The following is a 23476-nucleotide window of genomic DNA, read 5'->3' as shown; positions in this document are numbered from 1 at the left end:
ATCAGAAGACAACAGAAAGGCAAGTCACTTTGGTTTTAACTGTTACCCCATCCCGATATGACAGATGACTACTGTAATCCAGCTTTAATAATAAAACATCCAGAAAATGAGTTAAAATCCAGAGGGGGAGAGAACAAGCACACCTTTAATCCATTTTTGGGTCATGTATCTCTAGTCATTTAGATGCAAAATTCACTAAATTGCTGATATCATCTGATATGTATCAAGAGAGCCATTTTTTACTTGTCCAATTTAGAGACATTCCAAAAAAAAAAAAAAAAATCAAGTAATTTCACTTTACATTGATGGCTTTGTCACTGAGGAGTATACTTTGTGTTCTCATTTATATTTCAAACCACATAAAATCAGTTGCTTTCTCCCCCCCCCCCCCCCCCCCCCCCCCCAAAGAAAAGAAGGGTTCTGTTGCTTAAAAACTGTTCCACTGTTGTATCTAACTTCTGTTTGTTGCAAGAAGTCATTTAACAAGCTTCCAGGGTCTTCTGCAGTGTAAGCGAACATCTTAGCACCAACTGCAGTTATGCAGTCAAGGACAGCATTAAGGATTATTAGTCATCAGCTTCAATTTTTCAGTTAGGCATTTCACACATTTCTATTTCTTCAAAAGGATTTACATTTTATAGGTCATTTTCTCTCCTTTCCCACACAACTAGGAATATGCCTGGTTAAAAGACAACCTTACTGTAGGTGGACCGTGACTCAGTTTTGTTATGTATAAAAATATCCTGTATCAATCATTTCTCACAGAGATTGCAATTTGTGTGCTATTCAAAGTCATAACTGTTTATCTGAATTCTGGCTGAATGCGGACAGGTCCCCAGAGGTACACAGTGTCATTGAAAACAGAGGTAAAATTCCACTAAGATACACAGACTTATGTTGTTACAGAGATATTTATGAAGAAAAGAGGAGGAAGTACTGCAGCCTCTAAGTTCAATTTAATATGCTGTACAGCAAAATTCAGACAGCATACAGCACTTTGAAATACTCTGAGTTAAAGGCATTAATCCAAGAATGAATATCCTCTTGATTTCTCTAGCCACTTCATAAATGAATTAAAATATCATGCCACAAGAACATTACTTATCATTAACATCATAAGTTTCTTCAAACAAATCCCAAAATCTCTCCGTTTTCTCCTCCGTCCAAAAAAAAAAAAAAATGTAGCAAGAAGATGGCTAAAGACACTACAAAGAACCTAAAGATAGCAGTTATAAATGTTATACTCACGGAGCAGAAGTGAGGTGATTGTGAACACTTCGGCTTTCTTTAAAAAGCATCCTAAAAGAGTGACAAGTAAAGAAACATAAGGTGATTCTACAGGGACAATCAGCATATGACCACCAAATATGCAAATATCCTTGAATTTTCAGAAGAACACTTTGATCATCTGTCCCCAAAGCAGACAGTAGGTAGCTTGTCTGTACTGCTAACATGATGTAGCTCCAGGTACCCATAAATAGAAGAATGCCAAAAAAACCCAAAACAAAACAAAAAACAAACAACAATGAAAAACAACAACAACAAAAAAAAAAAACACCAAACCCCTAAATTCAAGTTTACATTCAAAACACTTCAGTGAATGGCCAAGCACAAGTCAATGTAATAGAATTTTGAATACCAATGAGACATTTCAAATATTAAATTAAGGATTATGATAAACTCTTCACACTATGTAGTCACACACTGATCACAGTTTGAGTTTTGAGGTTAGTCTGTTGTGCTTTGGTGCTATTTTTGTGTCTGTTTTTTTCATCTTTGTTTTTTAAAACAGAGGAAAAAAAGTCAGAATACAGTAGCCATGCCAGCTTTTGATTTTCTTCAATATTTTACACAGGCCATTGCGTACCATTTCTGTGACTTGCGCTACACTGGACTTAAACAGACATTTTACTACAGAGCCAATGAATGGCAAGAGTTGGTATGACAAATCTCAACAGTTCACATGCTTTTATTTCCTTGTTATCAACCCATAAGCTGACAAGTGAGAAGTGAAAATGATTCTCGACCTGTACCTATCTTGCAGCTTTACTACCCAAATGCAGCTATACGTAGACAACTAATGAAAACTTGGCCCTCTTCCCTGTTTCCAGGGTAGGCAAACAAGAACAGACAAGATCATCCTACACCACTACTATCACACTAACAGTGATCACATCATAAACCGCTATCTAAACAAGAGCTTTTCACCAGTAACACATCCTTAGAGCTGCAATAGTTAACGGAAAATCCATGTATGCAAAATCTCATAATCTGGCAAGAAAACATTGACATCCTCTTGCTACATTTCAGTGCCTTAATTCTCAGATTCCACTTTGTCCCATTTTCTTTACGATACTAAACTCCAAATCTGTATTACATTGCTCCCCATCAGGAACTAATGAATGCCCATGAAGAACATAAGGTAATGAGATGTTCCTTTTACTACAAGTTCCATGTGCCACTTTCTGTCCTACCCAGAAATTTCTCCAGAATTTTTCTCTCACACCTCCTTCCTGGTGCTTTGTCTGTTCCTTAAACTTTTTAATTTCGGAATGAAAATCCAAAATTAATCCAGGCCCCAGTAACTTGTAGTATCATCCTTATGGGTTCAAGACAAAAGTGTACTACTACAGGAACAGAAGCTACAGTACAAAGAAAGGACAGTGCAGTGTATGCTCCAAAGGAAGAACACACTTGGAAGATAACCCCACCACTGCATAAATATATTCAGATTTAAAAACTGAGGAGAGATCAGTATGAGATTGTTTCTCTCTGATCATGATTTCAAGTCAAGCATGCTGCCTGACCTGCACAAAATAAATGTTCTCCAAGCCTACATGCATGATGACCTCCAATGATTATTAAACTCTTGGAATTAAAGGAAACAGACTTCCTGTTCCTTACACTTTGTTTTTGAACATACACATATTTACGTTGCAGGCTTTTTTCTAACACACATGAAATTAATATGCAACCCAGTTACATAAAAAAATGGGTTACATTATTTGAAAGGCTTTGGGATCCTTTAAGACAAAAATATTTCTCTAAGTCCATGGATATTAATAAAATAATCTGGGGCTGAGTATGGAAGTTATATACATTGAAAATTCATATGACAAAGGTAGTTGTGATACCCATGGACAAATGAAGTTTTAAATTATGGTTGATACATATTCTCATGCTTCTATACTGACCTATGACGAACAGTAAATGCAGTTAACTTTGACAGAGCAAAAACTTTTCCTGTAGGCTGATCCTACAAAGTTCTGGTACCACAGACCTACTCCAATTAGGACGTCTTTCTTGTGAAATGCAGTCAGCAGCCCATTTTTAACATTAAAAGCCTTCATTTTTCCAGCTTACATAGCTCCTTCTGAGACCATGCATAAAAGTAAATCCTTCAGCATGATAATCCTTACTCTAACTTATTAACAGCACTGAGCATCCAGCCAGCATATGAATAAATGTACTGTATTAGGAGCTACCACTATCAGACTCCCTGAAATTCTTGCTTTTTCTCTTTCCATATGTAACTGTTTCTCTACAAATTACAATATACCACTTCCTAAAGAGAACTCAGTGAAGTGCCTCCCTATAAATACAGGACAATTTCTATGGCACCAAAACTGCCTAGCTGGTAAAAGAAGTCTTGCTGGTCTACAGAAAGTTATGCTGAGGCAGCTTCTGGTGTTTATTTGGTTTGTTGGTGGGTACAGGTTTTTTTGTTTGCTTGGGGTTTTTTGTTTTGTGTAAGGGGAGAAGTCATTTGGGGGGTTTTAGGTTTGTTTGATTTTTGTCCTTTTGTGTTGAAATCCCTTTTATAGGTAGTTTCAAAGCTTACAGAAAGTTTTCAGCATGCTTACCATATGGAAGGGAAAGAACCATATGTTATATCGCTTTCAAATGCAAACTTTTAACATGCTTTCCTTGTGTATTCTTGGATGACCTCACATTATCACTTGACTGTTGTGCCAATATCAGTGATCTCTGTTTAGTGTTTTTAAACTAAACTGGGATTCTACATCTTGTTTACTTCAATAGAATCTTCATATGAGATAACCTCTCACTCATCAGCATACTTATGATACAAAGCTAGATCCTTGAACAGAAATAAGTCAGCTGTATGCCAAGAAGTGTAAAGGTTCATTTGTTCCTTTCATTACTGTTTCACAAACAGCTTATTACAACCTAATTTTCTACACTGACTATTCTAGGAAACAATCAGTACAGTTATCTTTACAGCTTAGAATCACAGAATAGTTAGGGTTGGAAAGGACCTTAAGATCATCTAGTTCCAACCCCCCTGCCATGGGCAGGGACACCTCACACTAAACCGTAGCACCCAAGGCCTTGCCCAACCTGGTCGTGAACACTGCCACGGACGGGAGCATTCACAACCTCCCTGGGCAACCCATTCCAGTGCCCACCACCCTAACAGGAAAGAATTTCCTCCTTATATCCAATCTAAACTTCCCCTGTTTAAGTTTTAACCCGTTACCCCTTGTCCTGTCACTACAGTCCCTAATGAAGAGTCCCTCCCCAGCATCCCTATAGGCCCCCTTCAGATACTGGAAGGCTGCTATGAGGTCTCCACACAGCCTTCTCTTCTCCAGGCTGAACAGCCCCAACTTAATCAGCCTGTCTTCATAGAGGAGATGCTCCAGTCCCCTGATCATCCTTGTGGCCCTCCTCTGGACTTGTTCCAACAGTTCCATGTCCTTTTTATGTTGAGGACACCAGAACCGCACACAATACTCTAGGTGACATCTCACGAGAGCAGAGTAAAGGGGCAGGATCACCTCCTTCGACCGGCTGGTCACGCTCCTTTTGATGCAGCCCAGGATATGGTTGGATTTCCGGGCTGTGAGCGCACGCTGCCAGCTCATGTTCATTTTCTCATCAACCAACACCCCCAAGTCCTTCTCGGCAGGGCTGCTCTGAATCTCTTCTCTGCCCAACCTGTAGCTGTGCCTGGGATTGCTCCGACCCAGGTGTAAGACCTTGCACTTGGCATGGTTAAACTTCATAAGGTTGGCATCAGCCCACCTCACAAGAGTGTCAAGGTCCCTCTGGATGGCATTCCTTCCCTCCAAAGTATCAACCGAACCACACAGCTTGGTGTCATCAGCAAACTTGCTGAGGGCACACTCAATCCCACTGTCCATGTCAGCGACGAAGATGTTAAACAAGACCGGTCCCAACACCGATCCCTGAGGGATGCCACTCGTTACTGGTCTCCAGCCGGACACTGAGCCATCGACCACAACTCTTTGTGTGCAGCCATCCAGCCAGTTCTTTATCCACCGAGTGGTCCATCCATCAAATTGATGTCTCTCCAATTTAGAGACAAGGATGTTGTGTGGGACAGTGTCAAACACTTTGCACAAGTCCAGGTAGATGACGTCAACTGCTCTACCCCTGTCCATCAGTTCTGTAGCCCCATCATAGAAGGCCACCAAATTGGTCAGGCAGGATTTCCCCTTAGTGAAGCCATGCTGGCTGTCACCAAGCACCTTGTTGATTTTCATGTGCCTTAGCATGCCTTCCAGGAGAATCTGCTCCCAGATTTTGCCAGGCACAGAGGTGAGACTGACTGGTCTGTAACTCCCAGGGTCATCCATTTTCCCCTTCCTGAAAATGGGGCTTATATTTCCCTTTTTCCAGTCGTTGGGAACTTCACCTGACTGCCATGATTTTCAAATATGATGGCCAGCGGCTTCGCAAGTTCATTTGCCAGCTCCTTCAGGACCCGTGGATGGATCTCATCAGGACCCATGGACTTGTGCACGTTCAGATTTTCAAGATGGTCTCAAACCAGATCCTCTCCTACAGTGGGCCCAAGGTCTTCATTCTCACAGTGCCTGAGTCTGCCTTCCAAGACTTGGGTGGTGTGGTCAGAGCCTTTGCCAGTGAAGACCGAAGCAAAGAAGTCATTCAGAACCTCAGCCTTCTCCAAATTCTGTGTAGTCAGTTCTCCCGAGAACTTCCTGAGGGGCCCACGTTCTCCCTAGTCTGTTTTTTATTTGCTATGTACCTGTAGAATCCCTTCCTGTTATCTTTAATACCTCTAGCTAAGTTTAATTCTAACTGGGCCTTAGCTTTCCTAACCTGGTCCCTAGCTTCCCAGACAACATCCCTGTACTCTTCCCATGCCACCTGTCCTTGCTTCCCCCTTTTATAAGCCTCTTTTTTCATTTGAATTTTCCTCAGGAGCTCCTTATCCATCCAAGGAGGTCTCCTGCCCCTCCTGCTGCACTTCCTTCTAGTTGGGATGCAACACTCCTGAGCTTGTAGCAGGTGATCCTTGAATATCAACCAAGAGTCTTGGGTCCCCCTGCCCTCTAGGGCTGTATCCCATGGAACCTTACTAAGCAGGTTCCTGAAGAGGCCAAAGTCTGCTCTTTTTAAGTCCAGGGCAGTGAGCTTGCTGCATGCTCTTCTCACTGTCCTGAGGATCTCAAATTCAAACGTCTCGTGATCGCTGCATCCAAGGCTGCCCTGGAGCATCACATTTCCAACAAGTCCTTCCCTGTTGGTGAGCACGAGGTCAAGCATGGCACCTCTCCTTGTCGGCTCCTCTATTACTTGCAGAAGGAAGTTGTCTTCCACACAATCGAGGAACCTCCTGGATTCCTTGTGCTGGGCCGTACCGTCCTTCCAACAGATGTCAGGGTGGTTGAAGTCACCCATGAGAACAAGGGCCTGTGAGCGTGACGCTTTTCCTATCTGTCTATGGAGTGTTTCGTCCGCAGGTTCTCCTTGATCAGGCGGTCTGTAACAGATCCCCACAGTAATGTCTCCCATAGCTATACTCCCTTTAACCCTGACCCACAAACTCTCTGTGGACTGCTCACCTGTCCCCAGACAGAGTTCCATACTCTCCAGCCTATCCCTAACATAAAGGGCAACTCCCCCTCCCTGCCTGCCAGGCCTGTCTTTTCTAAAAAGCCTGTAACCTTCCATTCCAACACTCCAGTCATAGGAGCCACCCCACCATGTTTCTGCAATGCCTATTATATCATACCCCCGCAGACGTGCACACATCTCTAATTCCTCTTGTCTGCTCCCCATGCCACGGGTGTTTGTATAGAGGCATCTGAGCCGAGCTCCAAATGAAGCCGGCTCATTGGCTGGAACGGCTGGGATATCTCTACATTGCTCTGAGCATTTATTACAGGTGCTGGCAACTGACTGGGTGTGTTGGGATGGAATGATGCCCCCCTCCCCCAACACATCTAGTTTAAAGCCTCTTTGACCAGTCTGGCAAGCCTCCTACCAAAACTGCTCTTTCCCTTCTTAGACCAGCTCCACCAGCCCCCAGTAGACCTGGCCTACAAACTTGGGTCCCGTGTTCAAGGAACCCAAACCCCTGACTATGACACCACCCTTTTAACCATTATATTAACCTGACTAATCCTCCTAGCTTTTTTTAAGTCCTCCCCTGTATCCTGGAGAATTAACGAAAGGACTATCTGAGCTCCAGAGCCCCTAACCACCTCCCCCAGGGCTCTGTAGTCCTTCTTTATGTTCCCCAGGCTGCTGTCTATATCCCTAGCACCCACATGTATCACCAGGAGTGGGTAATAGCCCATGGGACTCACTAGAGCAGCAGCTTCTCTGCCACATCCCTGATCCATGCCTCCGGTAGGCAACACACCTCCCTTGAGACGGGGTCTGGCCGGCAGACAAGTGCTTCTGTCCCTTTCAGTGTAGAGTCCCCTACTACTATGATCCGCCACTTTTTCCTAGCAGCACCAGTAGAGATCTTCTTTACCAGGGCATCAGCCAGCTGTTTCTGGCTCTAGTGTGTTCCCTCGTTAGCCCCCTGCAGGACAGCAAAGCGGTTCTGCGTGGGGACAACAGATTTAGGGAGAAGCCCCTCGCTTTTGGTTGTCCTTTTCCTCCTTTTTTTTTGTTGTTTTTTTTTCTGTCACTAATTCCCAGCTTCCCAGGTTAAAGGCCTCCCTCTTTCCTTCGTGAGCTAGAGGTGAAGCTTGAGGCCCCTGCACAGTTTGGGCCAGGAACAAGCATTCCTGCTTACTCTCAGCTTCCCTGACACCTCGCAGCCTATTAACAGCATCCCGCAGCTCAGCCACCTGCTGCAGGAGGACCTCCACCAGGGAGCACCGAGTGCAGCCCTGCCCGTTGTGCACCCTCCCCTCACCAGACCAGTGCAGGCACTCTCTACACCCCGAGCTCTGCACTGCAGCCTCCCCTCTCATCGGCTCTGTCTGGGTGCCTACGCTGGCGACCGCCGAGGCAGCCAGACCAGAGCTCCCGGACCGGGCCCTGCTCATACGACGAGTGCTCACCATCCCGCTCGCCTACCCGAGCGAACTGCCTCGACCTGCTCTGTTCACAGCGATCCTGGTCGCTCATGCTCCCTGGGGCAGGTAATCTACAATCAAGGCAATCTCATTGATTAGTATTAATGTATCATATAGTTAGGGTTGGAAAGGACCTTAAGATCACCTAGTTCCAACTCCCTGCCATGGGCAGGGACACCTCACACTAGACCATGTCACCCAAGACTCTGTCCAGCCTGGCCTTGAACACTGCCAGGGATGGAACATTTACCACTTCTTTGGACAGCCTGTTCTGGTGCCTCGCCACCCATGTAACCCAAGACTCCGTCCAACCTGGCCTTGAACACTGCCAGGAATGGAGCATTTATAATATATCATTAAGCTTTTACAGTAAATATTTGCTGGGAAATTGTCTTTTGCAGCAGATGTACAGAAGGAAAGAACACCTATATTTGCTTCTCTTCTTCCACTTCAAAGTGTTTGAAAACTGTCAAATTTGTATTTCACAATGATTACTATTGCTCTCATTTTCCCTCCTTTGTGTGGTTGTTTCCACCTAAGTCAGTAGGACGCAAGTATAAGTCTTCGTCAAGAAACAAGTGAATTTTTAACCACAGCATCACAGAGCATCCCCGTTGCATACAGGAAATAAAGAGTACAAACCTTAGTGTTTTGTGAACTCTGGTGTTGAAATTCCAGTTTATAATCTTATAGTCTATGTTACACTGTGTTATCAGACTGCCTGCAAGTTATATAGGCATGGCTGCTTTCTATATTACTATCACTTTCTATACCACAGAAAGAACTTCCTCAGCAGTTACCCCCCCCTCCTCATAGCTCTCTCTCAAATGAAGCATCACACACTGTGTTACAAACTGTCACAAATTCAGTCTCCAGCAGATGACAACAGCAGACAGTTCTCCAAAGACAACACTGGGCTTTTAGCTCTCAGGCTTGCACACAAGCCTGAATGTTCTTCAGAAGTTAATTTTCTATCTTCTAAATTATTTCAGTTCCACTGACATATTTTGAAGTTTTAACCAAAATTAACAGGATGTAATTCAGTCAAATGTATGACAATAAAGAAGATCCAAGAAATATTTTGTACCAAGATTAATAGATACACAAAGCAGGTACCTTACCTTGCTTGCATCCAGCCTTTAGGCCAAAGTGGCTTCACTTCTGTTTCCATAAAGGTTTTGAGGTAATCTTCAGCAGACTGACTTCTATTTGGCTCTAGCTCATAGCATCCCAGCTTGATCTTGACAAGATTACACAACAGAGACCTGCAAAAAGACACAATAGGTGTACTGAAAGAAACAATACTTTCAAAAGCTCAACAGAAAAAGGCTGAGAAATGGAAAGACTGATACCATTATACAGCTGCTGCCCATCACCATCTGTAGGAAGAGCTCAGCTCCAATTGGAATTTTTGGAAGCTTGCTACTACAACTGGTATGATTTGTCACTACCACTTTTCCTCCATTTCCAGCAGACCATATGGCTCGCTTCTTGCCATCTTTACTATAATGTTGTACTTGGTTTTACTTTCTTTTTTTTTTCTAGCTTCCTCATAGCTGAAACATCTCATGTTGCTCACAGTGACCTCTATTTCGTTTAAGATGGAGAATGTCTAAAAGCAAGTGAAATCCATTTTACACTCTTTACACTCTTCCTGACAATGATGTTGTCTTTTACTGTCCTCAAATATAAAAAAAGTGCACAAAGTAACACTGGCCTTTCAGAGCCTCTTCAATGAAGAGCAGATTTAAATATCTCTCGTTAAGTATGGCTCCCTCCAGGTCAGTCTAAGCTATACTAGTTTTATATATTCTGTGAAGCTTGCTTCCCTGTCATCTTAACATACTAAAAAAGACTCACTGTGAGAAGTCCGTCAGCCCTTTTAAATAATACATATATTTTTATTAAAATTAGCTTATATCTTGCATGGGAAATATCTGATTTAGAAGGATTTGCTCGCTTAGAAACCTACCTAGATTATTTAAATAACAGTAATCTCAGTTTTCAGTTAAAATCTATTTGAGGAAAAAGAAAAGTGAGACTTCATAATTTCAGATAAGAATCTGTGTTGCTCTTGAGAGATAACACAGAATTTGTTTTCAGAGGGGATGGGAGGGGTTAAGATTCATGCATTCTGGATGCTGGCTTGCCCAAAGACTGAGAGGCTTGCCAAAACAGCATCACCAACTTTGAAAATCTACCCTGTTGTGGCAGAAATCTTTACTGCTCATTGGTTGACAGCATTTTGTGACCTATTCCTAGAATGGTGGGAAGCAGGTGTAACTCTGCTTACATGCATTCTTTGCTTAAAGAAGCTTAAAGTCCTAGGACCAGGAAAATATTAATTTGGGTAACACAGATAAAAAAGCAGCGAAAAATCCCATCAGACATAGGATGGTATTGCCCTTCATGTTAAAGGAGGGCAACATTCTAGCTTGCCTGCTTAGCCCCAGCACTCTCCAAAAATTTCTCAGAGGTGTATTTCTGAAAAGCATTGCATAACATCCCCTCAGAGATCCCTTTAAGAAGTCAGTGATAATTCTTGGTGGAAAAGGTGATTTTGTCTCACCTCACTGTGTCATCCCAATGAAACTTCTTTCTGGGTCCCACAACCCTCTTTCCAGGTTTCTCATCATCATCTTCCTCTGATCCATTTTTCTCTCGTTCATCTTCCGCTTGTAACCTGCAGACAGAACAATTATTTTCTTTATAGGTATACAACAGAGACAAAATGTTTCCTTGAGTAAGGAGTGTGGGTTTAGGTGCTAGGAAAAAAAACAAAAAACAACAACAACAAAAAAAGAGACTCGTCTTCAGATTCTCATTACACCCCTCCTGAAAGTTCATCTCCCCACCTCTTCATGGTCCTCAGAGACAAGTGAAAAGGACACATTTTAGGGATCCTATCAAGGCTACTAGCTATAAACTTTACACAGTGTCTCTATTGAGAAATGGCAGGAAGCTTATCAGTTTATTAACGCTTCTCCAAGTCTAAAAATTAGTGAACGACGAGTGAAACTATTATAAAGAACAAGGGCAAAATATATCAAGGCCCTGAACACACCATCCTCCTCCATTAATCTGGCATTTTGAGAATCTCCAGCATACTTGTCAGTTTACAATTTCTTTCTCTTAAGACCTCAGTTAATGGAATTTCTTTCTAGAGCCAGGTGTGATAACATCACCTACCCAAAACTAAGTATTTTTGTACAGTTCAAAATTTACAGACACCTGTAAACTGAAGCCAAGTACTCTGCTGAGCTCAGGGAATGAACAATGTGGAGACAGACTTTCAGCTGGACTCTAGAACGGGCATGCACAGACTCCAAAAATACTTACTTGGCATTCTTGGCTTGATTGCGGGCCTGGCAGTCCTCTTGATACTTGCATAACTGTTCAGGCATGACATTACTGACAGCCAGTTTCAGCTTTTGCAGTGGTTCTCTCAAGCGGTCATCCTGTAAAAAGAAAAACACCAGATCAGTCTTATTAGATGCAATGTAAAAAGTGCTTTGGATAGTTTCACAAAAATTACTTCCCACTCACTCCTAACGCAGTATTCCCAGCACTAACTACTGACCGCAACAGCCATTTCCTACATGGCACTTGAATCCTGTTAGGTGCAACAGGATTATAGAAATGCATATACTTAAAAAAAAATTGTATGAAAAAATTCAAGTCTTGAGACTAGAAACAATGAAAGTTAGCCACAAGGAAAATTATCATGAATATCCCAAAACATTATGGCATGATCTCATTAGACAGTTATTAAAACCAAACTAAGCAAGAAAACCTGAGGGGAAGAACAAGATGACACTTGCAAATAAGCACACAATTAATACAAGTTTCCAAAAAAAATGCTGTGGTATAAAAACATCCTAGCTAATGAACAATATACATGTATCAGATTATCTGAATATTAATTATTATATGTAATCCATGTACTTCAAAGGTAAAAAATATGTATTTAGAATTACCTCCAAATTAAGAACTTCAAGCATTAAAGTAATATAGTATATACTTCCCCACGTTTTAAATTCTCTTCCTACATCTCCTGACTTCACAGTGTTAATCATAACTGCTTACTGAGAAGAACTAGAAAACTATGTGCTATTATGTCTTACTGCTTAAAAATAGCACATGAATCTGTTTGTCTTCTTAGCAAGTTTGAGACTCTGCATTCATGATCCTCAGATTGTCTACAAGATTTAGTCCTAGATTTCATCTGAAGAATCAGGTCAGGATACTTCAGATGACAGATAACTTTTTTTCAATACGAAAACACACTCTAAGAGAAAAGTAACTGCAAATGACACACAAAGTATTTGTAAGACCTAGCCACAAAGGCTATTTTGCACAAACAGCACAGGCTGGGTCATCTATTATCCTTTCTTTTTTCTTGACACAAAAGTGCATGTAATAGTTACGGGTATTTTTTTTAGCCTATCATAACCACGATTATTGTAGCTTTCTAGTTCTGCTACTTTGATATGTACCTTGTACCTAGCTTTCAAGATGAAAGCACTTCATTCTCAAATAAAGGGCCTGAAATACTTAAAACTACTTGTATTTAAAGTAGTGACAACAGCAATTACACATACATACACACACACACAAAAAAAAAAAAAAGCACTTTTAAGCTCATCTTAACAACTGATCCAAAATCTTTTGCTTTACTGGAGACAGTGTGGCTGCTGCACTACTCTCCTGTGTTCTGTCCTCATCACCATTACATAACTGATCCATGCTGGAGCTAATCTCCCTATCCTTACCTGGACATTGAGGTGTAACTTTTTCAGACGCTTTATTAGTGTGTCCTTATTGCATGGCACAAAAGCCTCAAGGTGAGAGTACACTCCATTGCGGACGGCAGGATTTATCTCCTGTAACTGTAGCTCAATACTGTCAAACAAACAAGAGACAGTCAACCACTGAGGCACCCCAAGATGAAAATGACAGCTAAAAAAAATAACCTAAGGAAGCTTTTATGCATAATATATTCTAGCTATGTGCACCAAAAATATCAGCTTGGAACATTTTCAGATAAACTTTTTTTACAAAAAGAGGATGTCTTCATCAATGGCAAGAAACCATTCAAATGCATACTTTTCCAGCAACATTGAACATTATTCAAATTTCATTTACTCCCACCACTGCACATCAATCTTGATACAATTTTGACTACTACAATCTCCTAGAGATTATTTTTGTTTCTTAGAATATGAACATAGAACTTTCTACTTAATTGAAGCATTACAGAGTAAAAAGAGCTGGAATTTTCCTTCATGAAAGCTGAAGGTATTTTGAGTTATGAAAGTGGGGTACAGGAAGAAATAATGGCAGTTTTGTTGAATTTAACACATGAAGTGAAGGACACAGGGCACTACAAAACGCTTTACACTGGATAAAGACAGACAGTCATGACAGGAATCATATTCATATATAAATCTCTTTAGCTAGTAACTAGCTTAGACTGATCTACCTTCATTGACTTCTAAGGGCTTTGTTGGAACAACCTCAATAATATTTCCTCTTCTGCACTTTTCCTTTCACCCCCTTTCCAAAAAGGGAAGGTTGTACAGATAAGCACTTACTCCAGCAGAATATTATTCATGTCTTGCGTGAAAAACTTCTTCCTGCCTTCTTCATCAAACATCTTGGCGGCCTGGTAACACAGCAATAAAGAATATCCAAAAGTTCATAGAGCAGTTAATCCCAACAACCTTTGTATCTTTACTTTTACAGCTGTATTATATTCTTATTTCCCAGAAAACAGCATTACTTTGGAAAAAAAAAACAAAACCAAAACCAAACTATACTGAACTGTTTAGAAAAAAGGTGACGGTTGTTGTTACTATACTCAAATAAAACCATCCTGCTCTAGGGCAAATAATCATTACATTTATAATTTGCGTGGATCACTGATGTTAACACATTCATCTTTCCAATAGCTACAAAGAAAGAAATTGGTAGACATGTTTTATTACCTCACAACCAGCTACATTCCACTACCACTGTTTGCTTTAAAAAGAGGACAAGTCAAGCAGGCAACAGCACCAACACATTTCTACTTTCAGTCTGTGAAAGGCTCCTTTCCTACCTCCATTATTTGCCTCAGCCAGTTACAACTTTCCAGCCTTCTTAGATATGCCTTAATCCTTCACTGGTGTTTCTACAAAGGGATTATGTATGTAGAGGAATACCTCGTCCCTCTTTTCTGGTGCTGTGCAGCATTCTCAGCATCTTTAAAATATACCTCTAATATTTTTGGTCTCTTCCTAAGTTTGTCTGGGGGTAGGAAAAAAATCTCAGTCTTATTCCTATACATACTTCCTTTTATTAGAAGGTTTTACTGATCTCAAAAGGATTTTACATGGGAATTACTGTATCTTTATTCCTATCACCTAGATTCTTCTTTTCACAAACAGTAACACCTTATTAGAGAAATCCAGTTCCCTGCACCACTCTACAAAAATCAGTAAGGTCTTCTCTCTAGTGCCCATCCACTCTGCAGATTTATAGGAATCAAGATAAAAAAAAGCCCTACTTTTACAGGCTTATTGTCATCTTCTATTTTGGCACTGGGACCAGACAGCAAGCTAGGAAAGAATATGCATGCAGAAATGTAAGCATGTATGGTATCATCGTACTGACTGACAAATACTAGAGGCAGCCAATATGCTACAAGGCTGAATATTCAAATAATCAAAAATCTCCAATACTGCGACAAATTAGGTAAAAACTATAAATAAATGCAAGTGTTAGCTTGACAAAATTCCTCTGTTACTATGAAATACTTCCTGTTCTTGCTATCTGTAAACTGACACATTTAAGTTGAGAAGAAAAATATTTACTGGAATTGTAAACTCTACACTGCACAGGAAAACAGAAGTCTGATACTCTATCAAAAAACATAAGGTAGTCCATTGTCTGAATGCTTTACCAGTTCAGTCATGAACACTGATAGCAGAGTTTAAGTTCCTATAATGACTGTGTTCTGCTCACTATTTTCTAGTGTAAATTCAGCTGCTGAAGGGATGGTACTATCAAAGCATTTGTCCTGCTAAAAAAAAAATTTAGAAAGGTGTTTGCTAGTGATTGTTTTACTACAGGTGTTTGAAGGTAATAGGATACCAGAAAGACAAGTTTGAAAGTCTTAAATGCAGTATCTTTAAGCATAATTAATACAAGGATTATCATCATCTTCTGGTTTATATGAAGTGGAGGAAAGATATGTTTTGACATTTTGGTCCCATGCAGACAGTTTCAGCATTATACTGTCACACTGGACAGTGTTTCTGGCTGAATTTCCAGATTCAAAAACTGCATCACTATCACTGAACTGTGCTTGGGTTTAGTTTTGTTGGGGTTTGTTGTTTGCTTGGTTTTTGTGGATTTTGTTTTTTTTCTTTTCCCCACAGATTATCTTGATAGTTACCTTCACAATAGAGAAAAAGCCATTTTACTAATTTTCCTGCAGGTGTACAATATTGTCTTCTGTCATGGTAGCTCAGAATTGCCCACTTAGGGAACGAGAATGCATTCATCTACAAAAGGAGGTCAGGAAATTTTTGTTGTATTTAGTCAGTGGGTTTTTTATTACTGTTCTTAGTCTAGAAACATCATATTCCTGCAACACAGCCTTCTTCTTACAGCTCTATAAACTTCTTAGCTTTCTTTGCACTCAAGAGCACTAAAGCTGTGAGCATGTGAAGTATTTGACAAGAACCATTTCTTTTTTCCTGCCTTTTAGAAGACGTTTTCCCCCCACTGACGATGTGTCAGTTGATTTGCGTTTACAGAAGAAGGTGAGAAAGTTGGAGTCTTTACGTCAACAGTCTAGTTTTACCCCAAGTGTATGGATAAACTTGTTCTGCCAGCATCAAACTTCCAGAAGACATTATCAAAAGCACAGAATGGAAAAGTTAGGTTTTTCCAAGATCCACTGAATTAAGGCTTTCTTCCAGCTGTGTGGAGCTTGTTATACTGTGAAGCAGCATGAATTTGGGGTTAGGCCACTGACTTTTGGCCTACTACAGTTCTTCTTCAGTTTGGCTAAAAGCTTATTATTACTTCATAGCAAAATTAATCTGAGTATTCAAGGATAGGCAAAACAATCTCTCTCACTTTAACTGATATTAACGTCTTGGCTGTAGTTAGCTTGGTACATTTAAAAATGACTAAGAACATTATAAGCCATTTACATACAGGTGAGAAACATTATGTTTCATCGTTATCTGTAGCAAAGCAAGCTCTGCTACTGTTCAAATTATATTTTTCTGAAAAGGTAGTAACTTGAGCTGCTTTTCAAAATTTGCGCTGAATAAGGAAAAGCTGCACTTTGTAATGAATAAGGAAAAATTTTAATATCAGAATCTGGATAATCAAACAACAAATTTATTCTCAACTTATCCACAACTGAAACAAGGAACCCATCATACCTTAACAGCTCTGATCCCTTTCAATAAGCTACTGAGATATTTTTAAGTTGTAGATTTAATACTTTTCATTAACATTTTAAACAAGTTTGGACTGCGTGCTAACTTTCCAGAAGAAAATACTCAGTTTTGTGGTTGTTTTGGAATTTGTTCTTCTTGTAGCTGGGTGGAGGGTTGTGGTGGGTTTTTTTGGGTTGTGGTGTGGGGTTTGTTGTGTTATTTTAAACTGGCAAGTTAACAGTTATGTTACAAAGCCAAAAATCCAAGACATTTGTAAGCTGCTGTCATATTTCAGATTTCTTCCTCCAAAGAAAGAAAGCATCTATCAATTTCACCAACATTCAAATTAAAGTAACACCGATATTTCCATTATGGAAAAAACCTCAAACGAACAATAAAAGTTATTATACACAGAAGCTTTAGAAAACCTTGTCTCCACCGTGAAACAAACATTGCTTTAACAATTGACCTTCATTGTCTCTGTGTCTGTTTCATTTGAGTATAATACAGATTCTTGAATGTAATCCTTTACCAGTGAATTCATACTTACTGTTCGAAGGTCTCCAATGCGCTTCTCAAGTAGCATAGGCAGACCTTCTGGGAGGGCAGGCACCTGCTTGGGTGTCATGACCTGAGAGGTGTAGGTTGCCTGAGTGACATTTCCATTTTCTCCTGACAGCTCAGATACTGGGCTGCCATCAGAAGTGCCATCAAGCAACTTGTCAAAGTCAATGTCTCCCAACATCTCCAGGGCACTTTCAGCTTCTTGCATGAGTTCACGTTCATTTGTGCTACCAAAAATGGAGAGGACAGGATCATTGATCCTAAGATTCAAGTCAGAAATATCGTTTCCTGCATTGAGAGAGGAAGAAGGAATTTTACTAGGGGTAGAGGCTGCAACAGTCACTGGCGGTTTTGGACTAGATTCCTTCTTCCTCATGGCTTCCTTCTCCTTTTGAAATTTACGGATCATGGCAGCCAGAGAGAGAGAGTCTTTATACAGTTTCTTTTTCTTCTTTTCAGACTTGTGTGAATTTAAGGCCATTACTCTGCAGAGGAAAGAAATCTTTCATTAGAATGCATGTGACTTTTGAGGCCTTTTTACAAAAGCCTGGGAGTTTAGTACAATCAAAAAATGAGTGGGGTAATGAAGCAAATGCTTTGTGCTTCCATCTTCAGACTATTCTATCAACTACCATAAAACTTTGCTGGTCATGTGATTTCATACTCTCCAACTGATTTGTTTTGTTAGGTTATGTACACACTGAGGCAAAGGTTATTTACTTTTGACTTCTCAATTTAATTATGGAGAAGTTGGCACAGTTGTTAAACTGATCTACCCTACTAAAATACTTAAACTTGCCTCTCAAGGCTTGTGAATGGTGACAGGTTGCTTTGAGACTAGGCACACCATGTACATTAAAAAAAATTTCTCTTTGCTACGAATTTTGACATTCAGGCTCAACATCTATACGCTACTTAAACAGAGCGCTTTTTGCCAATTCATCACCTTGATAAATAAAGAACAACTATCAATAAATTTACAATACCAACTTGAATATGCATAACAAAATAACTTTTACTCAACAACAATTTTCTAGAAGCCAATTAAAAACACAGCCTTGATCTTTCCATGCTAGCCTCAGATCTCAGGAAAGCACATAAAGTTGCTAAGAAATATGTAGGATGAAGCTACGTTTGTAAATTTTCAGATTAGAAACCGAGGGATATGGAGGAAATTATTTTTCATTAGAAGATGTAATTCTTAGTACTATATAAGACTTTGAGTAGAACAATGATGGATAATACTATTCACAAACTTAACACCTCTTTTCCATAATGCTTTTTGCCCCTGTTTTGTTACTGGCTGTTCAAAATATGGGGGGGAATAAAAAAAAAAACAGTTTGTAGGAATTATGAAAAAACCCCACATGAATTCCAAACCCAAAATCTACTTGCTATTAATTATAGTTTAAAAATATTCTGAACAGCTGTGATAATCTTGCTATGGTACACAAGCTTAAAACCAAACCTCACATACAATTCAAAGGTTATCTAATGAAAGAAACCTACCCCAACGATTTAGGAGGTTTCATTTTCCGAGGCTTCTTCTCCTTTTCTGTCACTTCATCTTTCCGCTTGCGCTTCTTCATTCCACGATCTTCACTTTCTTTTAACTTTGCTATCTAGAATGAGATCAAATAAAGGACAATGATTCTTACACCTAAAGGACTTCCACAGCAAGAAACATTTGGTTTTCCTTACACTTTCCAATTCAGAGCCAGGAAAAATACCTCAATGTGTGTAAAAGCAAATAGTACCACTGGATTCCTAGCAGCAGTGCAGTTGCTGACAAATCTCACTAATTACTGATGTTTAAACAGTTACTGAATTCAGAGAGCTTTCAACAAGAAAAATACTGAAAGGCACACACAGACTGATACTCCTAAGCAATGGCCAAATAGCCTTGGAAGACTGAATCACCCCACCTTCTTCTGCTACCACAGCTTCATTGCTGAGTATGAAGTTACACAGTATGGAACACCTTTTTGGCCAGTTCAGTTCTTGCTGATCCCCAGTTTACCTGCTGGTGCAGAGTGGGGAAAAAGAAAGCCTTCACATTATGCAAACATTATTCAACACATCAGAGTTTTGTCTGTTGCCATCAATGCTATTTTAGTCATAAATCCAAATCATAGCACCGTAAGGGCTGCTATGAAAAAAAAAAAGTTAACTCCATCCCAATTAGATCCAATATAAAAACCTTAAAATTATGTTAAGGAATTATAGAGCAGTAAAGGACATCACAAAACATGAAGCTCTTAGAATGGCATGGAACTTGTGAATGTACTATGCAAACAATTATGTTCACATTGATTATAACTTTGTCAATGTACGCAGAGCAGCACATTGTTTGGGAAAAACTTTATATGTGCTTTTTAGTATAGGTGTTCTTATACACCAGGTTTACTTTAACAGACATGTTAAGTGTTATTTTGAATATTGGGAAAACTTTCAAATCATGCAAGAGTTGTGCAAAGTCATAAAAGCAGTACTGGAAAATTTCTCATCTCATAACAAAATCCCAATAAAATTACAGAATCATCTGTCACTTGAGGATGGATGGACACTTCTTAGCTTGCCTAATTGTTACTCTTACAAGACTGGACATCCCGAGTTATTTCCTGAAGGCTAGCACCTGAGCCACAAACCAGAAAATCCAATAAAACAGTGCTGTGCAGCATTCTGGTTTCAACCTCTTCATCTGAGCCATTCTATGCATATCAAATATTTCTCAGTGTCCACCTAGCATAAGCTGTGTATAAAAAGCATTCGTAAGATCACTCACTTTAGGTGGCCTATGCTTTTTGTCTTCTGCAAAGTCTTCATCCTCTGAGTCAGATGCCTGGCGGAACTGCAGTGTACCAGTGTTGATATAAAATCCTCCATATTTGGTTGTGAGGGATGCAGGAACTAATTCATCATACTGGGCAGGAGGAAAAATGAGTTTATCAGCATTTCTCAATAAAATAAATATATAGTTAATTTACCAGTCCCTATGCATTAAAAAAAAAAAAAAAATCTATACAAGTACACATCACAGATTGTTGAAATAGAAACAGGATAGTAATGTTATTGAAAAATTACTGGCCAAGGCACAGGAAGCTGACATCACAGAATAACTTTTCTACTTTCAAATAATGCCCTTTTTTGGAAAAAGACAGGTTTATGGCATTAAAAGTACTGCTTTCTGAAGGAAATTAGGATGGGCACAGAGGCCTTCCCCCAAATCCCCCCCCCCCCCCAAAAAATACAAAAAAAAATGAAACAAACAAACAAACAAAAACCCCAAACTTTCAACCTTTTTCCCCCCTATATTGTGTCTCTTGTCTCTGAAGGCATGTTACATTATGTTAGATGTTAAATCTCAAGATATGTAAATCATATGAACAAATATATACCCCCTACCTACAAGCAAGTTTACTTGATTGTTCACAGGTTGATTTTGTCCAGGAAATAGGCAGGCACATAGTGAATTATTAGTTTTCATCTAGGACAGCCTTACAGGCATACCAGCAACATCACTGGCTGAAACAAAATTTTGTAAAAAAACCAAAACCAAACAAAACCCCACCCCACAACCCTGCCTCTACCGATTTTAAATTTGACGTTTAATACTTCTACTGAATGCCCTTCAATTTTATGAGACAATGTGTGGTTCAAATTACTTTGTTAGTCATACTCTTTTATCACAGGCCCTTTAAGTTATCTGTGATAGCTACAGTTATTTCCAGAACCTAATTCTTCCATATTTTCAGAAAAGATGACAGTCTGAACACTGCACTGGAAGAAAACTAATCTGTATCAGAATTTTACAGAATTGGATGTTATATCCAGGAACAGACTGTAGAGATGCTTCTGTAAATTAAGCATAAGAACTTGTCAAGATTATATGCCGCTTCATTAAGACTGCCAGAATTTTCATTAATACCAGTCTCTGCAATGCATGTCATGTTCAGACATCTCAACACATGCTACATTTAGTACCAACTCTAACTACAGTGCTCTGCTCAAAATTCTACTTCTCTTACAAAAGTACCCTGAAATTTTCTTTTATTAAAAATGCTATCCCAGCCATGAGAAATTTCAGTGCAGTATCTGTTAGGCTTATTTCTAATTTTGTGTCGAATATTACATTGCCTCTTACACAAATACCACAGTGCCAGAACTTGTTACATTGGAAGTCATATAAACTCTCACTCTGTTTAGAGAGTTTTAAAACCATAAAGTTTCAAACTCTTATACACGCTTTATTTTGAAAAGTACTTAGTATTTATGAAGGAATTTCCCATTCAGAAGTACGAAGCTGTATCTCAAAAACACTGAAATCCAAAGACACAGGAAAAGTGGTCAATACTGAAGTACAGGGTAGGACATGAATTCTATTATTTCATGACTAGCAGCCTCCTCAGAATGACATTCTTCTCCCAAGCATTACCAGGAAACTCTAGGAAGTATCTTGTTAATAGCAAATTCTTAGAAAGGCTGGGAGGATGAGTAGATTGATTCCAGCTCTATGCGTAAGTAGCAAAGCCAGTCATGGAAGTGTTTGCAAGAGAACTTAGGGAGAGTTGCCTTGACAATGCTGTTACTGCTGCTCAGAAAGAAAACGTTGTCCTGAATGACTCCAAATTCAAACTGCCAGTTTTAGTTTTCAAATTTGGAAAATTTTAGGATGGTGCATGCAAGCAACAAATATTAATTCTGGAGGCTACAGTCTGCCTGGAAGCATTAAACCAGAATGCCTGAGACACACACCTGCCAACAAAGATAAGGAGGAAGCGTTTCCAAGGCCTAGAAAGTGTTACAGAAGTACCAGTTACCAGTAAGTACCAGAAAGTGTTACAAAAAACCTCAGTGTCTAATAGACTAAGAATCAATTTCTGCCTACCTGAAACGGTAGTAGTATGTTGGCACACCTCAGAGGTGTGCACTGTGGCAAAGGCAAAAGACGATTTTGAGTTACACCTGCAAGCAATAAATGTTTGGTAGCTCAGCCAAATGATTAAGATACTTGAGAAGGAAACAATGTGCTTGTTATTTTGAAGTCTGAATCAGCAGGCCTTCCATTGCATGTCTGAAGACAGAAATCAACAGGCTGAATAAATTAGTAAGCCATTTTAACTGCCACAACATTAACTAAAGACTTGAGATCACCTCCATGAAGAGAACACACAGAGTGCAAAGCAGAGTGTCAGCTACCTACTTATTTCATTTCCCCCTCCATATGATGAAAGTAAAATGGTTTATGAACTAAGAAGTCTGGGCTACCAGAAGCACTGAGACAGGAAGAACTAACCAGAAGAGGAAAACACAAAATGTATACTTTGACAAGAAAGCTGGTGAAAGAGCCTGAACTGGAGACCTATGTGGATTTAATCTGAGTAAGTAGTCAGAAATTTCAGTGAGTCATCACCTTTTATCTTCCTGAAATGGAAGGCTTAACAAGCAGTACAGAAAGGCAGAAATGGAAATAAAAAGCAGTGACAAGACCTATGAAATACCCTAAGATTATATGAAAGACTAGCGCAAGAAAGCACGAGAATCTATTAATTGGACAAAAATAAGGCAAACTGGGCTTGTCATTCATCTTAAGAGACCAGGACGACCATGCAAAGTAGGAGGTGCAAAGTAAACTTGAGTGGAGGCTGGGTAAGAACTTCAGAGAAATCTGATGTTTTTCCACAGCTCTCAGAACCAGCTTTATTATGCACAAGGAAGATAAAAGGAAAAGAAAATAAATTACTATCCACAGTGCTTAACAGAGGAGGCATTTCCTTTTTGAGCTGACAGGGTGTGAACTGTATTGGTGAAGTGGGGGCAGAACAGGATCAAAACAGAAGAATACAGTAATTGCCAACTTTGAAGGAGAAAGTACACAGTTAAAGCTGGGACCATTAACATAATAAGTGAATAACAAGTAAAGGAAAATGCAATAAAGACTCAGCTGCAGAGCAGTAAGGAAGCTCTGGAGAACACACAAGTAAGGAATAGACATTCCACAACCAAGGAAGCCATGAATCACAGCAGATTAACAGAATGATCAACATGCTATGTGACACAGATCCATAAGAATAAGGCAACCAGAGAGGCAGAAATCATTCAATACACAGATGAACAAACTACCTATCCCATAACAGCCAGCAGGGA

At 39.8% G+C, this 23476-nt stretch overlaps 1 protein-coding gene across 3 annotated transcripts in view; it reads right to left on the bottom strand.

Annotated features, from left to right (window-relative positions):
• Nucleotides 1–23476, bottom strand: part of UBN2 (ubinuclein 2) — a 60918-nt gene that overhangs the window by 17975 nt on the left and 19467 nt on the right. For 2 of the 3 annotated variants that reach the window (XM_062624162.1, XM_062624165.1), the window contains exons 4-12: nt 20115–20252; nt 18839–18951; nt 17316–17814; nt 13922–13992; nt 13100–13229; nt 11667–11785; nt 10897–11010; nt 9449–9592; nt 1249–1299 (exon numbers count right to left, since the gene is read on the bottom strand). In XM_062624162.1, coding sequence (XP_062480146.1) covers nt 1249–1299; nt 9449–9592; nt 10897–11010; nt 11667–11785; nt 13100–13229; nt 13922–13992; nt 17316–17814; nt 18839–18951; nt 20115–20252 — 1379 coding nt within the window. The remainder of the gene's footprint in view (nt 1–1248; nt 1300–9448; nt 9593–10896; nt 11011–11666; nt 11786–13099; nt 13230–13921; nt 13993–17315; nt 17815–18838; nt 18952–20114; nt 20253–23476) is intronic. The other variant, XM_062624164.1, reaches the window with a different exon arrangement.

Source organism: Pezoporus occidentalis, unplaced genomic scaffold, assembly GCF_034315485.1.
Source record: "Pezoporus occidentalis ecotype Australia unplaced genomic scaffold, CSIRO_AGI_Poc_V1 ctg263, whole genome shotgun sequence".
Taxonomy (NCBI): Eukaryota; Metazoa; Chordata; class Aves; order Psittaciformes; family Psittacidae; genus Pezoporus; species Pezoporus occidentalis.
The sequence above is the reverse complement of the archived record's forward strand: the minus strand, read 5'-3'. Positions and strand labels throughout refer to the sequence as shown.